This window comes from Ovis canadensis, chromosome 21 (assembly GCF_042477335.2).
Source record: "Ovis canadensis isolate MfBH-ARS-UI-01 breed Bighorn chromosome 21, ARS-UI_OviCan_v2, whole genome shotgun sequence".
NCBI classification, from domain to species: Eukaryota; Metazoa; Chordata; class Mammalia; order Artiodactyla; family Bovidae; genus Ovis; species Ovis canadensis.
In genome coordinates this window covers 67,010,061-67,034,452 of record NC_091265.1, presented here as the reverse complement: position 1 = coordinate 67,034,452, position 24,392 = coordinate 67,010,061, and the positions used below count along the sequence as shown (strand labels likewise).

At 64.1% G+C, this 24,392-nt stretch overlaps 1 protein-coding gene across 2 annotated transcripts; it reads left to right on the top strand.

The window, feature by feature from the left end:
- On the top strand, nucleotides 1-24,279 carry PHRF1 (PHD and ring finger domains 1). Of its 2 annotated transcripts, none has more exons than XM_069565926.1 (18): nucleotides 1-119; nucleotides 3,662-3,777; nucleotides 4,092-4,190; nucleotides 8,479-8,693; nucleotides 9,590-9,673; nucleotides 11,074-11,192; nucleotides 13,812-13,909; nucleotides 14,180-14,355; nucleotides 14,760-14,886; nucleotides 17,415-17,542; nucleotides 17,980-18,161; nucleotides 18,514-18,630; nucleotides 19,251-19,405; nucleotides 19,965-22,412; nucleotides 22,605-22,762; nucleotides 22,944-23,213; nucleotides 23,294-23,422; nucleotides 23,957-24,279. In XM_069565926.1, the coding sequence occupies exons 2-18, from the start codon at nucleotides 3,684-3,686 to the stop codon at nucleotides 24,098-24,100; spliced, it is 4,743 nt and encodes a 1,580-aa protein (XP_069422027.1). In that variant the 5' UTR covers nucleotides 1-119; nucleotides 3,662-3,683; the 3' UTR covers nucleotides 24,101-24,279. The 2 variants fall into 2 exon arrangements, with proteins under 2 accessions (XP_069422027.1, XP_069422026.1); XM_069565925.1 differs by having other exon boundaries at nucleotides 18,511-18,630.
- Nucleotides 24,280-24,392: the final 113 nt, after the last annotated feature.

Below are 24,392 nucleotides of genomic sequence, written 5' to 3'. Positions count from 1 at the left end.
ATGTACTTCCGGGTCAAGGAGCGCGCGGCGGAGGCGACGGCGGCGGTGGCGGTGGCGGCCTAGTTGTGCCTCTTGGTGTGGCGGCGGCTGCGGCAGCGGCGACGAGCGCACGGTTCCGGGTACGTGCGGGCCGCGGCGTCCCGGGTTTCAGTAGCGCCCCGGCCGCAGGGCCGCTCCGGGCGCCGCGCGCTTTGTCTGAGGCCTGCCCGGCGGTGCGAGGCCTGCGCTGCTCAGGCCCCGGGCTGACGGGCGGCGGCGGCCTCCTTCGGGCGCTGGAGGCCTCGCGCAGAGGCCGGGCGGCCCGCCTGCAGGCGGGTTCCCGGGAGGCGGGGAGCCCTCCGCCTCGCCCTGTGGCACCCGCCCCCTGTGCTGTCGCCCTCCCCGCTCCGAGAGCGGAGTGTGACCCTTTGCTAACTCGCCTCCAGCGCCTCGTCTTCTCTGCTTCCATTGGCTTCGCCTGTGTGTCGACAGGCCCGTGTGGTTGTTGGGATGGTCTCCCGTTCCTTAACTCACGTAGTCTTCATAGCAGTCTCTCAGGAGTAGGTATTGGCCTTCCTGTTTTTACAGATGAGTAGATTGGAGTCCGGAGACGTTAAGTAACTTGCCAACGTCACCCAGCTGCTGAATGCCGAGCCAGGGCCCGTTGTTAACCTAAGCCCTGATCCTGATTCCTGGCCCATGTTTTTTTTATTTTTTCTTTGTAACAAGGCTTGTGTTACATCGTTGTCAACTTGGCGGCGTTGCTATACTCTTCTTGCCTCTGTAACAGAATAGTACTCGGCTGGTGAGCCACGGTTTGGCCATTGGTCGCTTGGACAGAACCTAAGGCTGAAGTGAGGTTTGACTTGGGCTTAGCACGCCTGCCCCCTCCCTGAACCATTGGTGTTTTTCTTACGGAAAGAATGTTGAGTCAGAATGACAATAACTGGTTCTTTTGCACCAGGCCGGTGGCAGGGCCCTGACAGAGCCAGCCTGGCTTTGGTTCTTCCAGCAGCCCCCTGTATTGGACTCTTGGTGTCTCTCTCAACCCTGCCAAGACCTTACTGGACTCTAGTTTGTTGTTTTTTTTTTTGGTGGTGGGGAGGTTGGGCTCTCGCTTTTTGACTTGTATTGCAGCTTACAGTTTCAAGGTCTTGTAGCTGCTCTGGCAGACGATGAATGAAAAATGAGATTTGAGCCCTTTGGACCTAACACCCTTGCTCAGGGCCTGGGGATGGGCACCCAGGTTCTGGTCACGGCGCAGCTGCCAATGACCACACCGGAAGGCCTTTTGGTTCCTTAGTTGGGATACAAGGTGCTTTCAGTCCCTGGATTTGAAAATAGAGGGAAATACTACTTTTGTTTAAATGTCCCCCGGCTCCCCCAAGTTTGGAGACTGGGCAGGAAAGCCACAGAGCATTGCCGGCACCGCCTGGGGCGGCCAGCAGCCGGGAGGGGCCGAGCGCCTCCTGCAGAAGGGGCTTCCCGGGCATTGGTCTGGAGCATGCGAGCGGAGGTGGGGATAGTGGATCTGGGCAGGCACATCTGAGCTGGGGCTGCCACTGGGGCCGGTGGGTCCTGAGCCGGGGTCACATTCCCGCAGTGTTTGAGTGTAGCGTTCCTCATGGAGAAACGGGGTGCGAAGGGTCCCTAGTGGTGGTCTCTTATTTAGTGTTTGCACAGCTGCTTGGTCTGGAAAGCACCTTCGGAGACTCCTGGGCTCTTCCCCGTGGGTGCTGCCGGAAGGTACTGTGTGTGACTGTGCAGGGAAGGGAGAGGGGTGTTGGGTGGCCTTTGGAAAGTCTCCTCCCCGGCTGTGATGGTGGAGCACAGGCTTGAGGGGCTGAACAGGGACATGTGCAGGGACACAGGGAGTCAGCCTCGCTCCAGAGCTGGTGTCCCTGGCAAGTCCCCGTGGGCCAGACCCGATCGTGGCCGCACTGACCTCTTCTGACAGCTCTCTGAGGCAGGCCTCGGTCTCAGTCACTGAGGGGGAAGCCAGGGGTTACTTGTGCGAGTGAACTGTCCCTGAGGGTGCTCTGTGGTCTGCTTGGAGGGTTACATTTTCTGAAGTTTGCCCTGGTACTTTCCTGGGTGTGAACACTGACCCCCCACTCATAGGCTGAGCGTCCCCAGTGCAGGGCCCGTGCCGCACGCGCTCGGGCAGGGTAGGTGCGGTAGATAGGTGTTGCACGATGGCGCTGTGGAATCTGGTCACAGGTGCAGCCTGAGGCTCACAGGTCGTCCACCTGCAGTGGCCCAGCTGCCACCACACGCACAGGAAGGTGCTGCGCTCCTGGGTGGGCAGCGGCAGCGCCTCGTCCGACGGCCCGTGTGTCTCCAGCAGTGCTTGTGGTCGGGGCTCGGGTGGAAGACAGCGAAGGTCCCTGCCATGCTGCTGACTCACCAGGCAGGGGAGTACAGACCCTTAGCTGAGCAGGACTGACTGATTTTCTCAACCTTAGGGTACCAGGTAGAGAAAAGGTGGTGACTTTAGGGGGTTCGTAGTCTCAGTTGACTGTTTCCAGGCAGACGCATCGTTTGGCAGGTGGCGATTTAGTGAAGTTAATATGCCTTCACTGTTTTAGAAGACACCCATCCAGAGCCTGGGGCTTTGTCTGGGATGTGTGACACCCTGGCTGTGATCCTGGTCCCAGCCCCATCAGGGACCATTCTTCAGGAGCATCTATACCGTGGCAGTGGCGACAGTGCCTGCCCTGGGTGCCAGCTGATGCGTGTGGGTCCGGGAGTAAGAGGCTCTCCTGACTTCTCGGCTTGCTGCTGTCCGCCTCACCTCCTGCCCCGGTTCTTGCTTTGCTTCCGTCCCTCCAATCCTGCTCTTTAGATGTGCAGACTGGACTCAGAAACGCACTGAGCCACGGCGGGGGGTCCCCCCTCAGGGTCACCGGGAAGTGAGTAGCCCTGATGGGAAAGGAACCCTCGTTTGGAGACCAAAGTCAGAGGTCCTGGTGCAGGAGGGTGCCTGTGTCCCTTTACGTCGGGGAGGTCACCGGTCTTGGTCTTCGCCGTTACCCTGGCAGTGGCCTTGCAGAGCAGGCAGGCTCGGCACCCCCAGGTGGTGACCAGGAGCCGGTGGACACGGCAGCCCGGCCCCTGCTCCCCATGGCCCTGTGCTGCTCCTGGGTAGGCAGCTGACTTGGCCGTGTTCCTGGAGGGGTCGAGGCCAGGTCAGAGGAGCCCCAGCTGGTGCCCGTGGCCTCTTGTGGGAGGCAGGTGTGTGGAGCTGGGCTGGCCAGCCGTGGCTGAGGGGGACATGCCACGGAAGTGTGGGCAGAGGGCCAGCTTGGCACTGGAACATTCTGGCGCTCACCCGCCGCTGAAAGCCCCGCTGTGCCTCAGCTTGTGAAGTGCCGTTTCCCTCGAGCCTGGCCTTGGGTCCCCGGGGAGTGTCGAGGTGTGGCAGGTGGCTGAACAGGAACACGGCTGGTCTGAGGCTACGCTGGGCTTGCTGTAAGTTGGCGTCTGGCCGTGCGTGTGGCTCTGTGAGCAGGAGCCAGGCTCGTGGGTGCCTGCACAGTTCTGAGCCACCCCTGCCTGCTGTGCTGCGGGGGGACATGTGTCCGCAGGCCTGTGACGTGCAGCGATTGTCGCTCGCTCTCGGTGGGGAGCTTAACGCAAAGCCTGGGGCAGCGGGGACTTACTCGACCCTCGTTTCTTTCAGAGCTGAACGCCCATGTCCAGCGATGGATGACGAGAGCCTGGACGAGCTTGTGGACCGAAGCCCGGGGCCCAGTGGCCGCCCAAGACTCCGTCCTGCCAGCCTGGCCAGCGGTGCTGGTGAGCTGCCCCCCCCCCCGCCCCCCCGCCCAGAGCAGGGAGTGAGTCTTTACGCTTTGCCCCTAGAGCGCTCGAGCAGCTCATGGTCTGGTCTTTGTTTTTGACATAGTCGATACAAATGTGCTCTTAAACCCTGCGGAAGCCTCCACCCGCGCACCTCACCCTGGCTGCCCGGACGCGGGGCCAGGGTGCTGCCCGGAGCCCTGTGGGCAGGTGTGCTCTGCACGCCCCGCACACCTTCTCCCCAGCCCTGCTCTCCGCTGCCGCGGCTGTGACACTGCCCCTCAGGCCTGTGTTTCTCCCTGTCGCTCTAGAAGGAAGCAGTGATGCCCACAGTGACGCCTCCGAGGACGACTCTGGCAGCGAGCACAGCGATGAGGAGGACGCGGACAGGGACCTGGAGGACGGATCTGGTGAGAACACGGACGTCCTCGGGGCCCCGGGTCTCCTCATGCCATGACGGAGGTTGCTGTTCACAAAACAGCCTTCAGCACACCCGCCAGCGGAGGCTGTGAGCTGTCAGGATGACATTGCCTGACACGGTGGCCTCCTCTGGCAGTCCCCTGCAGTGAGTTTTGTCTTCAGCTGGGCAGCTGGCTCACGTTGATGTGGTTGGGCTGATGATACAGTGGGAAGGTCTCTTGTCTGGTTGCAGCAGGAGAGTCAGTTCAGTTCAGTCGCTCAGTCGTGTCCGACTCCTTGCGACCCCATGAATCGCAGCACGCCAGGCCTCCCTGTTCATCACCAACTCCTGGAGTTCACTAATACTCACGTCCATCGAGTCGGTGATGCCATCCAGCCATCTCATCCTTGGTCGTCCCCTTCTCCTGCCCCCAATCCCTCCCAGCATCAGAGTCTTTTCCAGTGAGTCAGCTCTTCGCATGAGGTGGCCAAAGTATTGGAGTTTCAGCTTCAGTATCATCCCTTCCAAAGAACACCCAGGGCTGATCTCCTTTAGAATAGACTGGTTGGATCTCCTTGCAGTTCAAGGGACTCTCAAGAGTCTTCTCCAACACCACAGTTCAAACGCATCAATTCTTCAGCCCTCAGCTTTCTTCACAGTCCAACTCTCACATCCATACATGACTACTGGAAAAACCATAGCTTTGACTAGACAGACCTTGGTTGGCAAAATAATGTCTCTGCTTTTCAATATGCTATCTAGGTTTCCTGTGGCTCATCTGATAACTTTCCTTCCAAGGAGTAAGCGTCTTTTAATTTCATGGCTGCAGTCACCATCTGCAGTGATTTTGGAGCTCCCCAAAATAAAGTCTGACACCATTTCCACTGTTTCCCCATCTATTTCCCATGAAGTGATGGGACCGGATGCCATGATCTTCGTTTTCTGAATGTTGAGCTTTAAGACAACTTTTTCATTCTCCTCTTTCACTTTCATCAAGAGGCTTTTGAGTTCCTCTTCACTCTCTGCCTTAAGGGTGGTGTCATCTGCATATCTGAGGTTATTGATATTTCTCCCGGCAATCTTGATTCCAGCTTGTGCTTCTTCTAACCCAGCGTTTCTCATGATGTACTCTGCATAGAAGTTAAATAAGCAGGGTGACAGTATACAGCCTTGACGTACTCCTTTTCCTATTTGGAACCAGTCTGTTGTTCCATGTCTAGTTCTAACTGTTGCTTCCTGACCTGCATATAGGTTTCTCAAGAGGCAGGTCAGGTGGTCTGGTATTCCCATCTCTTTCAGAATTTGCTAGTTTATTGTGATCCACAGTCAAAGGCTTTGGCGTAGTCAATAAAGCAGAAATAGATGTTTTTGTGGAACTGTCTTGCTTTTTCTATGATCCAGTGGATGTTGGCAATTTAATCTCTGGTTCCTCTGCCTTTTCTAAGTCCAGCTTGAACGTCTGGAAGTTCACGGTTCACGTATTGCTGAAGCCTGGCTTGGAGAGTTTTGAGCATTACTTTACTAGCATGTGAGATGAGTGCAGTTGTGCGGTGGTTTGAGCAGGAGGGTAAAGCGCCTGAGAGCAGTGAGCAGCTTGGAGGGTGTTTGCAGGGAGCGTGTGCAGCTGGACGGACCTGTGGGCAGGGTGGGCCCGGAGCCCGTTACAGAACAAGGGTAGCCTGAGCCCTAGTTCCCAAACTCCCGAGGGAGCCGGCAGAGGCGTGGAGCGACTGCTACAAGGCTGTCAGTCTGCACCTCCGAACTTAGGTGCGGAAGCTTTGCCGTGCGCACGTCCTGCCCTGCGTGCCGAGCACCCGCCGTACCGCCTTCCCTGGCCTTCCTGGCTGCCCTGGCTGGTGCGTGGCCTGTGGGCTCCCCAGACTGTCCTGCCCAGCCCCTCCCTGTGTGGTGCTGGGCTTCGGGAGCTTGGCTCACCACGGCTTCCCTTCCAACACTGTCATTGGGACCTGTGTGGATGTTGAGGCATCCGCCTGGTCTATCGCAGTCCTTGGAGCTCTGTGGATATGAGCGTTAGAATGTCCCAGAGAGCTAACCCCTCATGTTTGGGACAGTGCCTATGGAGGAGCAGCGTGAGCTTGCAACCCTGTGTGCATTGGTGACATGTTATGCCAGAGTTAGGCTGCGACTTCTCTGCGGGCACAGGCAGCTCTGGGCTGAATCTGCAGGTCATGACGGGGCTGTTCCACTCATTTCTGCAGATAGACTTGGGGCTTGGTGGCAGAGGACGTGAGGTCCTTGTCGGTTCAGCCCTGGAGCAGAGGCCAGAGGGCCTGTGGATGCCAGTGGACGGGCTGGGTGCAGCGGGCTGGAAGACGGGCAGGGGGCAGAGACAGCGCGCAAAGAAGCGGTTAGCTCAGGGGGATAGATGCCAAGGGTGTGGTTAGGGGACATCACGAGAAGGGGCTGGGCTCGGGCTCTTTGGTCCTGGGTTGGTGAGAAGCTTCCAGAAGGACAGGTCTTAGCTGTGATCTGGAGGGCTAGCTGGGCGGTGGTGCATGTGGGGCAGGGGGAGTGCTGGCGGGACAGCTGCCATGGAGCCGAGTCCCAGGAGTCCCGCGGGCAGTGAGGAATGCCGGTGGGGGCCAGGCACCTGGAGGCCACAGCTGTAGCTGAGGGGCACTGACCCGCCGTGTACACCCTGCAGTCTCCAGCGCCAGTCTGTGAAACAGGCTGGGCAGCAGGGGATCTCTGGCTGGTGAGAGCCTAGACGGCTTGGAGGGCCTGCCTTCAGAGAAGTGCCCTGCATCCTCACAGCCTCGTGCCGGCTGAGCCCCTTGCGTGCAGCTCTCTACCCGTTTGCTTTTCTTGCCGTGGTGTTGGCCCCTGAAAGTCACCTGCTTGTGTTGCTGTGTGCTCAGGTTTCAGCTGTAGAAACGTCTGTTCAGGTCTCAGGATGAAAGAGGAGGACTTAGGACTCTGACCTGCTGCCTCACCAGCTGTCCAGGTGGTGCGCACGCACCTTCCTGATCTGCTCTGCGCGCCCCTCCCCACAGGTTGCTCTCAGCTCTTCCCCATGTGGTCCTACCCTGCTCACGGAGCCCTTGCCCTCGCCTTGCCCGGGCTCGCAGGCATGCTGCCAGCTGCCTCTCTGGTCTCGTAACCGTGTCTGCACCTCCCTCCTCCCGGGCCCTTTTCTGTCTGGGACCTGGTCCCGTGGCTCCCAGGACAAGGTGGGCGGGCGGGCTGCTGGCTCGGCCTCGGCGCCTCGCTGCTGGCGGCTCTCAGGGACTCTGGGCGGCCTCCGGGGGCGGGGCACCACAGGGTCTGGTGGCCTCAGACGCCGGTTCTCTGCCTGCCGCTCAGCTCCTGGTCTTCTGGGATTCTGGAGGAAGAACCAGAGCACCCGGTTCCCATGCTCCGTCTGCTGCTGCGCCCTTGGCCTCAGCCAGGCGCGTATCTGAGCCAGAGCACTCTCAGAACTTTGTGGACCCCAGCTTAGTTCTCTTGCTTTGTGACAGATTGTCACAAACACAGCAGCTGAGAAGAGCACGCTTGGTGTCTCCGTGTAGTCGGTAGTCCAGATACCAGTGGCCAGTCCTCTGCGCAGGTCTTGCCCAGTTGACGTCAACGAGTCACAGAGGCACCACTCCTGTCTAGGCTCAGGGTCCCCCCCCAAGGTCTGGCTGGTTGCCGGGTTTCAGGCCCCACAGTGTGGGGCTCTCGTCCTATCTCTGCCTGGGTGGGCCCCCATCTCCTTCTCGCTCAGGTCCTGGAGGCCACCCCTCGGTGGACAGGGTGCGTCGGCCTCTTGTTCTCTTGGGTTGTACAAGCGGCCAGAGGAAGCTGCTCTTCCAGAGCCCGTGTGATTATGTCGTGTAACAGCAGGGTCTCGGGTGTGTGAGGACCCTGCCCACCGCGCCTCTCATCCGCGTCTCGTGTCCCTGTGACTTGGACCTTTGCTCACTGGAGTTCAGGGGGGAGAGAAAACAAGCGCACGCTGACTGCAGTGCGAGCTGAGTGGCCTCGGAAACTGAGAGGCTGATCAGGGCTGTGGTGTGCAGCTTGCCTGGTTAGGCATTTGTGGCCTCTGGTCCGGAGGAAAGAAAAAGGAGAGCCCTGGAGGAGAGGCCTTCCCCGAAGGTGGCAGCTCCCTGACAGCTTTGAGAAGGTGCCGCTGGAGTGAGGTGTCTTCCAGAGCCCGCTGCGCTGCGCCCAGAGGCCCGCTGATCCCTGGGGGCCGCCTGCCTCCCGCGGGGGTTCCGATTCAGCTCCAGGTGCAGCTGGGGCCTCGCGCCTCCTGAGCGCCAGTTCACAGACTTGTACCCTTGCCTCTGAAGGTTCCGAGGACTCTGAGGAAGATGGTGACGACGTGGACACATTGGCAGCAGCGGCGGATTCTCAGGGAACGCTGGAAGGCGGTGGTGCGTTTAATTCTGACGACGACTCTGAGAGCTGCCCGATCTGTCTCAATGCTTTCAGGGAGCAGGCCGTGGGCACGCCCGAGAACTGCGCCCACTACTTCTGCCTCGACTGCATCGTGGAGTGGTCCAAGGTGCGTGGTGTGTCTTCGGGCTGGGCTCTGGGTGGGTGGCCAGCCCCTGGCCGGCCCCTGGTGGGTCTGGGTCTCTGCTTGATGGCAGGGGTTGGAACCCTGGGTGGCGTCCAAGCCTGGTCTCTGCTTTGTCCCCGTTCTGGGCCCTTGGGTGGCTGGTGACGCTCACTCTGGGCAGCACAGAACGAGGCGGGGTGGTCATGGGCGAGAAACCCCGGGTGGCCCCGGGCAGCCTGCCGGCCAAGCTAGCTGGTAGGCATGTGCTGAGGGGTCAGCTCACAGACACGGAGCCTGACTCGTGAGCGCGGCAGTAGTGCACACGGGGGTCGTGAGTACTGCAGGGTGAGCTCTGGAAGCACTGCCCGCCCCCCTTCTGAACTTTGTGAAAAAAACTCAAAGAGGCGTGAGCCCACGGTCGAGTGGCCGCAGCTCCGGCCCGGGCCGTGCCTCAGGACGCGGCCTCGCCCGCTGCGCCCCGCTTCCCTCCGTCATGGCCGTGGGCCCTGGAGCAGGGGCAGGTCTGGCCGCACTGCACCTGCCCTTCCGCAGCGAGGGTGGCGGTGGCCCCGCGACTCGAGCGCTGAGCCACCTCATCCATGCCCGGCCGCCCGCCCAGCCCCCAGCGCGCCTGCCGCCCGCGGCCTCCTGTTTCCTGGGCGCTGACGGTTCCTCTGTCGGCTCCCCAGGAGAGCTGCCCCGCACCACGGGAGCGTGGCTTCTCTCTTCCACTCGGCTGTGCTCTCAGCCCTCGCACGGGGCCTGGTGCACACCAGCACCGAGTCAGCGACTGTGTTTCTTGTGAAAGGAACTCTTGGCTTCTAAGAGGAATCGTCTTGAGGTGGTGTTAACAGTAACTGATTCTTCAAGGTTATAACACAGTTTTTATTCTTTTACAGAACGCCAATTCCTGTCCAGTTGATCGAACTATATTTAAATATATTTGTATTCGAGCTCAATTTGGTGGTAAAACCTTGAAGAAGGTAAGTGTAGGTGCCCTCTTAGGTGTATTACATTGGTCCCCGTCTCACGGGAAAACCTTCGAAAGATGATTTGCTCTTCTGAAGTGTTGATTGCGTGCGCTTTAGAAATCCGCTGAAATGCCATTTGCAGCTGTGGGCTTGAAGCCCGGCTGGTGGTGGCGCCGTGTGCCTGGCCAGTATGGGCTCTGCGTCAGAGCCATCCCTGACTCCCTCCCCTCCACTCCACGCACCTCTTCTGCATCTCCGAGCTGCTTCCTTCCTGAGCCACAGCAGCCACGGCAGGGAGGCCAGGGTGGACCCCAGACTTGGGAGAGGAGGCCAGCTCTCGGGACCAGACTTCTGAAGGCACAGGGCAGGGCCAGGAGAGCTGAGGGCGGGCGTGTTCCTCGCTGCTGGGGCCTCTGCAGGCCTCCTTTTGTTGAGCAGCAGCGTTAGAGGGTCTCAGAAGGCATTCCCTGGTGGCCTGGTGGTTGGGACTCCCTGCTTGCACGGTCTGGCCCTGGTTCAGCCCTGGTCAGGGAGGTCCTCGCAAGCCTCAGGGTGCTGCCGGGGAGGATGGCGTGCTCAGCCTGGCTGCACATCTTCTCAGTGGGCTGCTTGCAGCCAGAGGCCTGCTCTTCACTATGGAGCCAGAGGCAGTGGGGACTCCGCTCTGGGCACACAGGTTTCCCTGAGTCTGTGTGGGCGACACGGCCCCGTCCTGCCAGGGATGCCCTCCTGTGCCCGCCTGCCTTCTGCTGTTCTCCCCAGAGGCCGCGGGAGCGCGGGCAGTTTCCCCGCAGGCCAGCTCTGCTTGGGTAGCTATGAGTGAGGGCGGGCCCTGAGCCGTCCTCTGGGGAGGGAAAGTGGTGCAAGGGCCCTCACACCAGCAGGTCTGGACCCGGCAGAGAGCCCGGAGGCGCGGGGAGGCCTCAAGTGCCTGCCTGGTGTGGGAGCGAAGCTGGGGAGCACGGTGGGGAGGAAGGAGCAGATGCTGCTCCTCGGGCGGGACGTGGGGCAGGAGAGCGAGACGGCCCGCCCCCCGCAGATGGGGCCTGCTGGCGGCACTGTGGGGAGCAGTAGTGGCCGTCGAGGGGCGGCGGCCGCTCGAGGCCTGGGTCCCTGTCTGCCCGCCGCCTCCCCGCTCTGCAGCGCCGCCCGTGGGCTTGGCTGGCTCGTTGTTCCTCTGCCCTGGGGCCCTTCTGCAGCGCACACCGTGTTCTCCGTTGAGTCGTTTCTTTCTTGGGGCTTGCTGTCTTGAAATAGTTAGAAAACGTTAAAACCGCGTGCGTGTTACTTCAGAGCCCCTGGGCCCACGGAAGCCGTGCGAGCGAGTCCGCTCTGGGTCGGTGTAGAGCGACACGGATGGCCCTGGGGCTTGGGCCCTGCCTGCTGTGTGCTCAGCGCATTCTCGTCCCCAGATTCCAGTGGAGAGCGCCCAGCTCGGGGAGAACGAGGATGAAGACCCGACCTTCTGTGAGGTGTGTGGCCGGAGTGACAGGGAGGACCGGCTGCTGCTCTGTGACGGCTGCGACGCTGGGTGAGCCCCTCCCTGTCCCGTCGGGCCTGGCTCCGAGTTGGGACCCCCGGGACCTTCCTCACTGCAGAGCCCCCAGCAGCGAGGAAGATGCCCGCCCTCGGCTCTCCTGGCCCTGCGCTATTGGGACATGCTAGAGGGGAGCCTGTGGGCCACTGCTCCGCGAGCCACCCCTACAGGCCTGCCCGGTTGTGCTCGGCGCTGTGAGCCCCCCACAGGTCATCTGAACCCCAGCGTCTGCCACTGCCCCCGCCGGCCTGGCCTCAGCTCGCACGCCCCATCCCCTCTACCCTCCCCGTGGCTGCCTCCCTTGTTGCTGTGTACACCCTCCCCGTTCCCAGCCATCTCCTGAGACTGCTCACAGGGGTGCACCGTACCCCTCAGGACGGAGGGCAGACGTGGGAAACGGGGGTGTGGGCCGGCCGGGCCAGGGTGGACACGGGCGGGACCTGCCCGTCATGCAAGGCCAGGCGTGGGAGCCTCTCCCGCAGGGCAGGTGGGCAGGATGGGCTGCCAGCCGTCCTGTGTCCGCGGTAGCCTGTGGTTGTCGTCCGTCCACGCGGTGGGGGCTCCTGCTTCCCGCCAAGCGCGCCCCTCACCCTGGGGCAGCATGGGCCCTGAAGGACTGGTGCCCGTGGGGCAGCGCAGACTGCTGGGGCCACCCTCCAGGGCCCGCTTGCTGCCGTCGCCCTGCCCCAAGGCAGCAGGACCCTCTCTCAGGGCCTGACCGCATCTCCGCCTGCCTCCCTGTCCCCCTTGGGGTTCACACCGCTGAGAACACGGACCTCCTTCCTTCCTCACCCGCATCTGTGTCCAGTGGCAGCCCCGGAGGTCTGCCTGCGCTGTGCCTGCCCCTGGGCAGGCCCGGAGCTCAGCCGTGTCTGGGGGAGTCACGCTTTGCCTGTTGTCACTCTGGATCTGGAGGGCAGAAGCGGGCCCTGGTGTCCAGCCCACGGATCTTGCTGTCACGTACCGTGACCGTGGGACGCGGGACAGACCGCGTCCTCTTTCCCAGTATGGCTGGCTGTGCAGGAAGGGGCTGGGACCGCGGGACGCCGCCTGGGAGGCCACACACAGGGGAAGGAGAGGCTGGTTCTGGCGTAGCCGCGGTTACCATCTTTGCCTCTGGCTTCCCTGAGCCTGAAACCAGCCTGTGCGTTTTCTGGCGGTCTCGCGGATGCTGGGACACTGGGGAGCCCTGAGTAGGGTATTCATTTGCCAAGCTTCAATTTTCCCTTAAGCTTTTACCTCTTTGGGGGAGTAGGGGCTGCACCATGGGGCTTGTGGCACCTTAGTTACCCAACCGGGGGTTGAACCCAGTCTCTGGCAGTGAAATGGTCCCTGAACCACCGGGGACGCCCCCTATCTGTGTTTGACTGAACGGTGTTCGGGAATGGGGACCTGTCCAGGTCAGGGCTGTGCCGCCGTCGCCGGGAGCGGGGGGGGGGGGGGGGTCGTTACTGTAGGCGTGTGAGTGCTACAGGCCCCCTTGAGCGGCCACGGGGGCCTCCTGGGCTTGAGCCTGCAGCTCTCTTCCCCGTGGAGGGATCTGTGGGTGCAGACTGGGCAGCAGGGGCCCCCGTCCCCCCCGCCAGCCTCCGCTGCAAGATCCTGGGGTGGCGGTGAGAGCGCGGTTGAGCGCGCTCAGTGCTGGAGGGGTTTCCGTGAGACTCCGCCTCTCCGTGTCGGGCGGTGCCCTTGAGACTGACTGCGTCGGGGGGTTTCTCAGGCTGGAATCTAATGTGGGTTCTGGGTGCTCCCCGGTGCTTGGGGTCAGCCTGTGGCATCTGTCCACTGGGTGCTCGGGTGAGGTCCAGCCTGGGGATCCAGCTGTGACCTCACACAGGGCAGGGCTGGGAGCGGCAGGAGGCTTTGCAGTGGAGTCCAGCCCGGGCCTGGGTGTGCAGCGTGGGGTTGGCACTGGTTTCCACCTGCCTAGGTGCTGCCTGGAGTCTCCAGGGTGCCAGCACTGGAGACTCCTCCCCGACTGCTCCCCTGAGGACAAGCTAGGGAGCACTACGGGGCAGGTGTCTCCGGGCAGAACTGGTGCCGGTGTAGCTCCTCCTCAGGGCTGGGGGGCGTGGGGCCACCACCGTGGTGGTGGGTGGGAAAGGACCTCCTAATGACATGTCCTTGGAGACCACCTCCCAGAAACAGTGGGCACCACCCGTACAGGTGCCAGCTTCCAGCTGCCAGCCTCTTGGCCCCAGATAGTACGTGCCCCACAGAGAGCTGAGCGGCTGTTGGGCCGAGATGCCCCGAAGCCTGTGGAGGAGGTCCAGCCGCCCAGAATGCCTGGGGGAAGGGTGCGGACAGGGATACCCAGCTCCAGGCACAGTCGCCTGCCCCATGTCCTTGGGAGGGGCCTCCGAGGCAGCCCAGGCAGGCCCCGGTGCTGCTGTCAGGGTGGGGTGGGTACTGTGTCTCCTCTCTGTTCTCAGACGCCCGTCCTGGGGCCTGGGGTGCACCCTGGTGAGCTCACTTAACCTCACCACCCTTGCAGGTCCGTCTCCAGACGCAGCTACGTTGCAGGGTCAGGGCTCCAGCGTGGATGGGGGTACAAGGGCACAGCACCACGTGGGGGGCACTGTCGTGAGGCTCAGACGCCCTCTTGTCCCTCAGGTACCACATGGAGTGCTTGGACCCCCCTCTCCAGGAGGTTCCAGTGGACGAGTGGTTCTGTCCGGAATGTGCTGCTCCTGGGGACGCTTCTGCCGCTGGTAATGTGCTGCCTGCTCTCAGGCGGCCCAGACCTTTTCAGTGGAGGTGGGCACCTCGGCCCAGGGAGATGGCATCAGGCTGTCTGGCGGGGATGGCTTTCAGTTGGACTCCGGTGCGAGGGCGGGAGGGCACGTTGGACATGGGGTTGGTCAATGGGGGGTTCTGAGGGCCCAGGTGCCAGGCAGGTGCCCCCTGCCTTCTGTTCCCGAGTCCCCCTGCCAGGGCCAGGGCGTGGCGGAGCGCGTCAGCCATGGGTGTTTTCTTCCAAGATGTGGGTCCCGTGAGCGAAGAAGAGGTCTCCCTGCTCTTGGCTGACGTGGTGCCCACCACCAGCCGGCTTCGGCCCCGCACGCGGAGGACACGGGCCATCGCCAGGACGCGGCAGAGCGAGAGGGTGCGAGCGACGGTGAACCGGAACCGGATCTCCACGGCCAGGAGGTTCCAGGTGGGTGCCTGTGGCCCTCCACGCTGGCTGTGTGCAGGGAGCGACGCTGAGGTGGCAGCAGCAGCGGAGAGCTGGCCCTGGGGCTACTGGGCAGCGCTGTCACCCGCAGGGCCCGTGGTGCTGACCCGGAGGGCTGAGGGACTTGGCGGCGGACTTGGGCCCAGGACCCGCCACCGAGGCCTGCAGTCCGCTCGCCTCAGGCCCAGGAGCGCTCCTCCTCCTGCCTTCGGGCCTGACCTGCCCCTCGGGAGGCCTCCCCAGACCCCGCTCCCCATGGGTACTCGGGAGCCCCCGCAGCCTGCCTGCTGTCTGTCGCTGCAGCTTCTGGGGCTCGGGGTCCCCGGGCTCCCTCGCGAGGTCTGAGGCGACTCCGCCCCCCGACCGTGCCATCCTGCGCCGTGCAGCGTGTCCCTAGGTACCTCATGTCTTCTCTGCTGGATGAAACCATTGAAGCCGTGGCTGCCGGGCTCAGCACAGCCGTGTACCAGCGCCCTGGGCCGCGTGCCCCCGCCCGCCGCAGGAGGAAAGGAGGTAGGCGTGCCCGGTTCCCGCTGCCCGCGGTCCCTGCTGTGGCGCGGCCTGGTCTCCATGGCGGCCAGACCAGTGCGTTCGAGGCCCTGCAGGCCTGGGGTTTGGGTCTGGTTAGTCCCTCTGAACGCCCTGTTGAGGGGCTGTTGGTGTGGCAGCACCCCGAATGTGCATCAGAGTGACCCAGCCTCCCCGCGTGGGTTGGGGAGAGCCCGCAGGGGCCTCGTGGAGGTTCGCGCTGTTCCTTTGGCTCGGGCAGCCCGACGATGCAGCCCTGTGCCTGGCCTCCCTGGGCGGGGCTGTTGACGTCATTCAGCCTCTGTGCAGCTGCCGTGCTGTGCACGCCTTCTGGGCCTTTTCTGTGTTAGTCTTGGTTACTTTGTCCCAGGAAGTTTGGTTCATCTCTCCCAGGGAGAGGCTTTCACCGGAGGTCAGCGTCCCTGGCGGCTCCTGCTCCGCCTTCTGTCTGTATCTGCCGGTCAGAATTCTGCTCCGTAGAGGAGCTGGCCCTCCTGCTCGACTGTTTGTGTGAAGCAGAAGACGAGGGTTCCTGTTTTGTTGGGTGGCTCACAGTCTGTGGTCTTCTAAAAGCCAGTGTTGCTGAGACACATTCGCCGTGACAGGTGCTTCCACACCGGGCACGTGGCTCCCACTGAGGCCGGCGGGCCTTCCAGCCGGGCCCTGCCCCCGCAGCCCCTCCAGGCGCCCGCCATCCTGCCGTTGGCGCGGTCTTTGCGTCCTTGGCTCCTGCGCGGGAGGCGGCGAGTGTGTGCCCTGGCTTCTCCCCAGCAGTGGCCTGGGCCCATGTGGCGGGTGTGTAGGTTCGCCTCTCTTTCCTGTTGAGGCGCGTGCCCTGGCTTGTCTCTTGGCCTGTGCCGGCCGTCTGGCTGGTTCTGTGGTGAAGCTGCTGTGCGGACCCTTCCCCGGGGGTGGGTGTGTCCGCTGCTCTGGCTCAGTAGAGAGGGCGCTGGCTGGCGCGGAGGGGCCGTGTCAGAGGCGCCCACCCCGCCTCCAGCGGCAGTGTGCGCCTCCAGCGGCGCTGTGTTCTTGCCCAGCTCCTCCCGTCTTCCTGCGCTCCTGGCCTCCCCAGAGGACAGGCGGGGTGTGGAGATGAGACCTGAGGGCTACCTGTGGGTCATGGTTTTCTGCACCCAGAGGTCACGCTGATCCCTGAGCTGCCGGCTCAGGTGAGAGGTTCCGCTTCGCCTGTCTTCCTGCTGACTCTCCCCGCTCACCTCCAGGACCTCACATCTCAGTCCCAGCAGCTCACCCTCCGTCTGCTCGCCCCTGCTGTGTCCCGGGCCTCCCCGTCTTGGCTGTCACGTCTCTGCAGCTGTGGCCACAGCTGTGGGGGCTGAGGGACACGGGCCCTGTCACCTTCTCCCCGGGGCCTGGCCGCTCCCGGCCAGTGTGGCCGCGTCCCCCTCCCCTCCTGCGTTACTTTGAAGCGCGTCCTCGTTTTATACCTAAGTGTGTCTCACAGCGTGTTTCTGGAAGAGAGGGAGTGTTTCCTCTGACTTAACCCCGAGGCCGTCGTCAGACCCGAGGGGATGAATGGTAATTCCACAGCCTCGCGATGCAGCCTGTCAGCATCGGGAGTTCTGATTGTGTCACAGACGTGGTGGAATTTCAGAGCAGCTTACGTGGAGCTGGAGCAGAGCTCTGTGCTGCGCTGGGGCTGCCTATCACGCGCCTTGTCCTCTGACGGGGTGGAGCAAGCAGGTCTCCTGGGGGCAGATCTCACCTCCTGGGCGGCTGGAGGCCCGCGGCTGGTTCAGGCGTGCGAGGCGCTGAGGAGACGGCAGAGCGGCTCCCTCCTGACGGGCCATGTCGCGGAGCGTGGTTTCCGCCTGCTCCTGTGTTGACTGGTTCTGGTCCCTGAGCTGTGGCGGTTCCCGTGGAGATCGCCTAGGGCTCTCAGCCTCGTCGTGGGCCCGGGCCCAGGCTCGGTGTACGCACAGTCACGAGGGTGGGCCTCTGTCTTCCCTGGAACCTGCTTCTGGGCCGAGGTTCCTGAGTGCTCCAGGGCTGCGGGGGCAGCGCGGCCTCGGGGCACCCTGTGGCTGCTGGGCTCCTGCCATCGCCCAGAGCACCCAGGTGGCTGCTGGCTGTGCAGGGTCATCCTCGGGATGTGTTTGCTGGAAATGTATTGGGACGTCCCCAGTCCCAGCCTCTGGGAACATTCCTCAGCGAGGCCGCTGAGCGGCTCGCATCGGTTCCCCAGCCTCTGGGGGCACTCCTCGGCGAGGCTGCTGAGCGGCTCGCGTCCTCTGCTTTAGTGTTCCGTGGTGGTGTAAAACCGTTTCCTTGCTGGTTCCAGTGGTCAGATCTGGAGGTCAGCGTAAGCTTAGACTTGCCCTGTCCTCGCCGTGCGCTGCCCTCCGCCCCCGGGGGGAAGTGTGTAGAAAGCCCGTAACGAGAAGCAGGGAGCAGTGCCCCAGGCCGGGTGGGCGGGTGTTGGTTGGCTGAGTCTTGGGGGACAGTGGGGTGGGCACACAGTGAAGCGAGCGCTGTCAACGTGCTCTCGGCAGGAAGGCGGAGGAAAGCGTCAGGACGGAAGAGAGCCCTGTCCAGGCCGCCTGCAAAGAGCAGGAGCTCGGGGGCGAGGCTGAAGAAACGCCCAGGTCGCGTGAAGAAGAGGAAAGTGCAGAAGAGAAAGGTAGCCGGGGCGGGGTCTCCCTAGGTGGGTTCTTGGGCCCGTGCGGTGGGGGGACAGAGGGAGGCACGGAAGAAGCGTCTCTGTAATTACTTGGAGACTCACCGAGAAAGATGCACATTTCTGCAGCGTGGACTGAAAACAGGCCTGAAGCAAGGTGTGTTCAGAGCACCGCAGAGTGGCTTCTGGAGCCACGGGGGCCCGTGGGTCCAGGCCCCACACCTGTTCGGCGCTTGTGCCCAGGGTAGCAGGCGCCTGGTGTGAGGCGGGTGGAGTGAGGCCTGGGCGGGGTCTTTGTGTGATGAGCACGTTCACCCCTCAGGCTCCAGGGCGGCCGGCCCTCTGCCCCGTGTTTGGTGCTGTGGGTTCCTAGTTGAACCGGCATTCCCAGAGGCCGTGGATCTCAGCCCTGTCGTTTCTCCCTCTGACCCTGGGTTCAGAATGAAGCTACAGCCCGTTCACGCATTGCACGGACGCTGGGCCTCTGCAGGCCGGCCCATGGAGCCTGCACCCCCTCCGTGTACAAGCCTGCAGACCCGTCTCTGGGGCTGTTGCGTGCCGACATCGGGGCAGCCTCCCTCTCCCTGTTTGGAGACCCCTATGAGCTGGACCCCTTTGACAGGTGGGTGCAGAGTGGCTGGGCTCTCTCCCTCAGGCCGGGGGACACGCCACTTCCGCTGGGGCCTGGCTCACTCTCGGGGTTTGTGTTTGTGAAGTTCCTTGCTCTGAGCAGCTCTCAGACCCCATTAGGTGGTGAATGAAAAGAGCTCTGTGCTCCCTTGGCGTGTCTGCCCCCGTCCCTCCTGACTTAGATGCCGGGGCAGCTGCTGACACAAGGTCCCTGCACAGGGCCCCGGTTCGGTGTTGAGTCACAGAGCCTGCCGAGGGCCACTCACTGTGGAGGGTGGGTGGGAGCTCCCTGGGCCTGGACGCGCAGGGCCACCTGCCCTTTGGCCTGTGTTCCTCCCCAGCAGTGAAGAGGCGTCTGCAAGCCCGGCTTCCCCTCTGAGCGCCAAGAGGAGGGTTCTGTCCCGGTCAGCCCTGCGCTCCCACCAGCCTGTAGCCAGACCCGTCTCCATGGGGCTCTCCAGGTGTGTCCTGGGGGGCAGGATGGGATGGATGGGGTGTAGGTGGGCCCCAGGCCTGCGAGAACAGTGGACTACACAGCAGGTGGGCGCTCTGCCACCCGGCACCCTGAGACCTCTTGTGGCCTCTCCCGGCTCGTGGGTGAGGAGGAGCTGCGGGGACAGAGCGGGGCACGAGGACAGAGTGGAGCACGGGGATAGCGCAGGCACGGGGACAGCACGGGGACAGAGCGGACACAGAGCGGGTGTGGGGACAGAGCGGGGCACGGGGACAGAGTGGAGCACGGGGACAGCGCAGGCACGGGGACAGAGCGGAGACAGAGCGGGCACAGAGCGGGCGCGGGGACAGAGCGGGGCACGGGGACAGAGCGGGGCACGGGGACAGCGCAGGGCTGGGCAAGGAGCCGGCCTTCTGTCCTGGCTGGCGGTCCCCCAGCCCAGCCAGGCACCACTGCTCACGCGCCCCGCCTGTCGGTGGAGCCGGGGCCAAGGGCCTCGCACGTGTCTGCCCCCTCGCCCTGCCGTCCGTTAGTGGGAGCTGCGGTGGGGGTCCCTTCTCTCGGGGTCCCTGCCTGCACGAGGGGCACCGGGGCTGGAGGGGCTGAGACAGTGGGGCCTGCCTGCAGGAGGGGTGCTCCTGACGTGGCCCCCCAGCCGGACGTGGACGCAGAGCCCAGCCCTGACCTGCTGGGGAGCATCCTGTCTGGCCAGACCCTTCTGATGATGAACGGTGCCGACATTGTCATCCACCGCGACGGCTCCCTCAGCGCCAAGAGGGCAGGTAAGCAGCTGTGCCCGTGGCCTCCTGCTGCCCTCCACACACCTGGGCTTAGGGCCACACGTCCTGGAGGCGGTCTGCGTTTTGTGGCCGACCGAGCGACCCTAGGGTTTACTCCCAAGCTGAAGGCTGAAGATGCCTTTCCGTCGCTTGCTGGTAGCACAGTTGGTGGTGGGGTTTCCAGGCGGCCCACAGGCCCTCCTCGCCGCGGCACAGCTGCTTGCCTGCTCTCACAGCCCCAGGGACCAGCGCAGGACCCTCTGCACAGATGGGGGCCCCGGCGGGTCTCAGAGCTGGGGTGCCTCTGGCCTCGGAGGGCGGGCCAGGCCGCACAGCCGCCGTCAGTGGCACCAGGCCCGTTCTGGCCCACAAACAGCAGAGAGACAGTGCGGGGAGCAGAGGCGGCGTGGGCCGCAGCGCAGAGAGCCTGCGGCGCCCGCCCCCCACGCCGCAGTGCTGAGCGAGCCGGCATGGAGACCGCACCGCGCTGGGAGGGCGTCCCGGGGGAGGTGAGCCCCCGCGGAGCCAGCGGGGCCGAAGGCTTGGCCTTCCTGTCTTTCAGTGCCAGTCTCCTTTCAGCGGAACTCAGCTGGTCCGTCCAGAGCGCTGGAGGGCACCGGGCCGCGGAGCTCAGGGCCCAGCTGCCCCGGCACGGCCGCCCCTGCCCGTGTCCCTGCACTCACGTCGGGGGCAGCGGCGAAGCCGGACTCCTCGGTTACCCCTCGGTCGGGCCAGCCTCAGACCTTGTCCACCGAGAGCAGACCTGGTGTAAAGCAGAGTGAGGACAGCCGGGTTAGCAGCGACAGCAAGCACTTGCTGCCTCTCGGGCCTGCAGCGTCGAAGGCCTCACACAGTGGCTCTGACTCGCCCTCCAAGAGCACGTTGCCGGGCCAGGCCCTGAGACCAGCTCCCAGGCGGACAGACATCTCCGAGCTCCCCAGGATACCAAAGATCAGGAGAGACGGCAGCTGGGGGGACGAGGGCCCCACTAGCAGGCAGGGCGTCGAGCTCCCCAGCTCCTGCATCAGCCGGCTGACAGGCAGGGAGGGCCCCGGACAGCCGGGCTGCGGAGCCCGGGTAGAGGGTGAGCCCAGTCACCGGGGCGCGCAGGAGCCCAGCACACACTCGGCGGGGGGCCCCCAGCCCCCTGGCCCACTGGGGCCCGCCCGGGGGAAGGCTGTTGGCTCCACCTTTGAGAGTTTCAGGATCAACATTCCTGGGAACACAGCCCCTTCTGGCAGACTGCTCAGCCCTGGCTTCTGTAACACGTTCCGGCCGGTGGACAGCAAGGTGCAAAGGAGAGCGAGCCCCTCGCCCCTCTTCTCTGTCAGGAAGACGAAGCAGCTCAAGAGCGAGATCTATGACCCCTTCAACCCCACGGGCTCCGACTCCAGCTCCGCCAACAGCAGCCCCGAGCACCTGGGCCTCCTGCCCTCGGAGATCACGCGGACCATCTCTGTCGACAGCCCCAAGGCCCCAGCGCTGCCCCCCGTGCGCTGCGTCACCTCCTACACAGTGCAGACCGGCGCGGGGAAGGAGCTGGAGCCCCCCCAGGGGCCCTCCAGTCTGTCTGAGCTCCAGGACGAGGAGCCCTGCGCACAGGCACCGCGGCCGTCCCCACCGGAGCCCTGGGGCGAGGAGCTGCCTCCCCACAGCTCCTTCTTCGGCTCTGAGGGCCGGACAGTGACCTGCGTGACTGTGGTGGAGCCCGACACGCCGCCCAGCCCTGACGCCCCGCCTGCGACCACCCACAGGGTCGTGGAGCTGCGCTCCCCCTCCCGCTCCCGCTCCCGCTCCAGCTCCCGCAGCCGGAAGAAAGGCCCCCAGCCGAGGGTGGTCACCAGGGAGCAGCGGGCCGGCCGCTCAGGCTCCCGCTCATCCTGCTCAGGAGACCGGAGTTCCAGGTCTGCCTCGCCGCCAGCAGGCGAGGACCAGCACAAGAGACACCGGCCCAAGGCCCGGGGCCGCAGGTCATCCAGCGAGCGCTCCAGCAGCCGCGAGCGCGCCAAGCGGAAGAAGACGAAAGACAAGAGCAGGGAGCGGGGCAGAGGCTCCTGGGGCCACAGCCGGCGGAGGTCCCGCTCCCGCTCTGGGAGCTCATCCCACGAGCAGCGCGAGGGCCGCAGGAAGAAGAGGCGCCGGTCAGGGTCCAGGTCTCGGGGAAGGGAGTGCTCCCCGCCCAGGCACCCCAGGGAGAGGAGGGGGCGGCCGAGAGACCGGCGCGGCTCCCGCGAGAGGCGGCGGCGAAGGTCCAGGTCCGCCAGCCCGGAACACAGGCCCCGGGCGCACCGGCGGCCTCGGTCCCGGGAGAAGCGCCCTCGGCCACACCCCCACTCTCCTGAGCGGAAGTTGGCCCCGAAAGAGGCTTCTGCAGCACCCCCTCCCCAGGGGGAGCCCAGGCCAGACAGGGAGACCCCGGCCAGGTCCCCAGCTAGGCCCCCATCCTCAGCGGGAGCAGACGGCTTACCAGAAGGGCCCACAGTTGACAAGGCCGCCCCAGTCCCGGAGGTGCTGGCCGAGTATCCAGCGGAGGACGTGGACTACGGCGACTCTGTGGAGGCGGGGCACCTCTTTGAGGACTTTTCCAGTGACACCATCTTCATGCAGATTGATGATATGAGCTCCCCGCCCTCCCCGGAGAGCACGGACTCCTCTCCGGAGCGTGACCTCCTGCCCAAGCCCACCGTGCCCCCAGCTGGCCCCCAGCACGACACCAGCCTGGCGGTGGCCGTCATCCGGAGGGAGGTGTCCCGGATCCACGGGGAAGACGTGGCGCAGCCCTCGCCTGGGGCCGAGGGACCCCAGGAGAAGCGCCCGCTCCAGCAGGAAGCGGACGAGCCCGCTGCAGTGCCCTGCGCCCTGGGAGCCCAGGCCCCAGGCGGGACGCCTGTGGGGAAGGAGGAAGGCCCCTCTCAGAACCCTCTGCTGCGAGCTAAGGCGCTGGTGAAGAGGGTCACTTGGAATCTCCAGGAGGCGGAGTGCGGGGCCCCGGCCGATGACAGAGGCCTGTGTGAGTAGGCGCTTTGGGGGGCGGGGAGTGATCCTCGGGTGACTCCCAGGCCACCTTGGTCGTTGAGGGTGGGATGGCAGCACCTGCCCTGGGGTCCTTGCTCCGGGACGCTTTTCTGGAATTTTTTAGCCGGGAGGCAGTCTTGTGGCCTGGAGGGCCCCAGTACACCCACCCCCGTATGTTGGCCCCCAGGGACACCACTTCACAGGCCACAGAAGCCTCGGGAAGGAGTCTGGGAATCTGACGACGTGGGCCCCATGGCTGGGCTCCATCAGGCACCCTTCTCTGCGCTGCCTGCCCCTGCTTATGTGCTTCCAGAGCCTGGCTTCCCCCCAACTGACCCCTCTCAGGTGGGCCCCTGGGCTGGAGGGATGTGGCCTAGCACCCAGGCTACGCGGGCTGGGCTGGGCTGGGGCTGAGGCCTGCAGGCACCAGCCCTTTGCTGCCTGGGCTCTTCGGGTTCAGAAGTGGGGGTTGAGGGCACAGGGTAGTGAGTGTGTAGAGGCTGAGCAGGCTTGTGTTCTCGCCCAGGTACAGAGCCCCAGCCTGCCCCCCGGCCCAGGCCTGCCATCAGGCATCCCACCATATGCACCTATCAGCCAGCCCGCAGTCCAGTTCCTCCTCCAGGGGAGCCAGCCCCTCCCAGGCTGCGGGGCAGCCCAGAGCCTGGCCCCAGTGTCCACCATCCCGACTGCAGCCTCAGAGCCAGCCGGCCACGCTGCCGCCACCACTGCTACCAACGACTCTGAGGAGAGGACGGCTCCTCCCAGGCCGGCCCCAGAGAAGGCCAAGAATGAGGAGGTGAGACCCTGCCCTTCCCCCCAGGGGCAGGCGCGGGCCGGTAGCCCGGTGCTGAGCCTTCACGGTGTCCTTGCCCCCAGTACATGAAGAAGCTGCACGTGCAGGAGCGGGCCGTGGAGGAGGTGAAGCTGGCCATCAAGCCCTTTTACCAGAAGAGGGAGGTGACCAAGGATGAGTATAAGGACATCCTGCGCAAGGCGGTGCAGAAGGTGGGCGGGGGCTCAGAGCCCTGGGCGGGGGCGGTGGGCGGGGCCTGAGCCCTGGGTTGTGAGGTGAGCGGGGCCTGAGGGCCCTGGGCGGGGGCGGGGGGCGGGGTCTGAGGGCCCTGGGCGGGGCAGTGGGCGGGGCCTGAGCGCCCTGGGAGGGGGGGCAGGGGCGGGGCCTGAGCCCTGGGTTGTGAGGTGGGCGGGGCCTGAGAGCCCTGGGCTCCGTGGCCACACCGCACACCCCCTCGCTGTAGCTTAGGTGCTTGGGGTGTAAAGGTGGCTGTTTGTGAGCAGTTGTTAGAGGTTAAGCAACACTACGTTTAACCCCACTCACGGCTAGGAAAATGAGACTCCTAGAGGTGGACGTGCCAGGTCGCCTCAGGAGGGCCGCCAGCCACCCTGTGAAGTGGGCAGAGCCGGGAGACGCGCGCCAGCCTGCCTGCCGCCCCTCCCAGCGTCCCCAGGGCCTGGTCCCCATGATCCATGACCGTGTGGGGAGCGAAGGGATGTCTGGGTCACTGTCCCCCCCTCCCCCAGATTTGCCACAGCAAGAGCGGGGAGATCAACCCCGTGAAGGTGGGTAACCTGGTGAAGGCCTATGTGGACAAGTACAGGCACATGCGAAGACACCGGCGGGCGGAGGCCGGCGAGGAGCCGCCCACCCAGGGCGCCGAGGGCTGAGGAGCGGCTGGAGCAGAACGCAGGCGCGCCCTGCCCTCCTGTTTTCAGGGTTCTGTGATCACACGTGGTCTGTGCACCTGTTTTGCTCATAGTTTAAAACTGGACTTTTTTATATGTATATTATAGATACACACTGTTCCCATTGTGTTCTAATTTATCAAAAATGGATTCTCTTTAGACATGTCTGGCTCGGTACTTGAGAGGTGGTGAGAGCGCGGGCCCGGGCGGGGGGCTTCTCCCCTAGTCAGCCTTCTGCTCCCTTGTGTTTCACAGACCGTTGCTCGAGTTTATA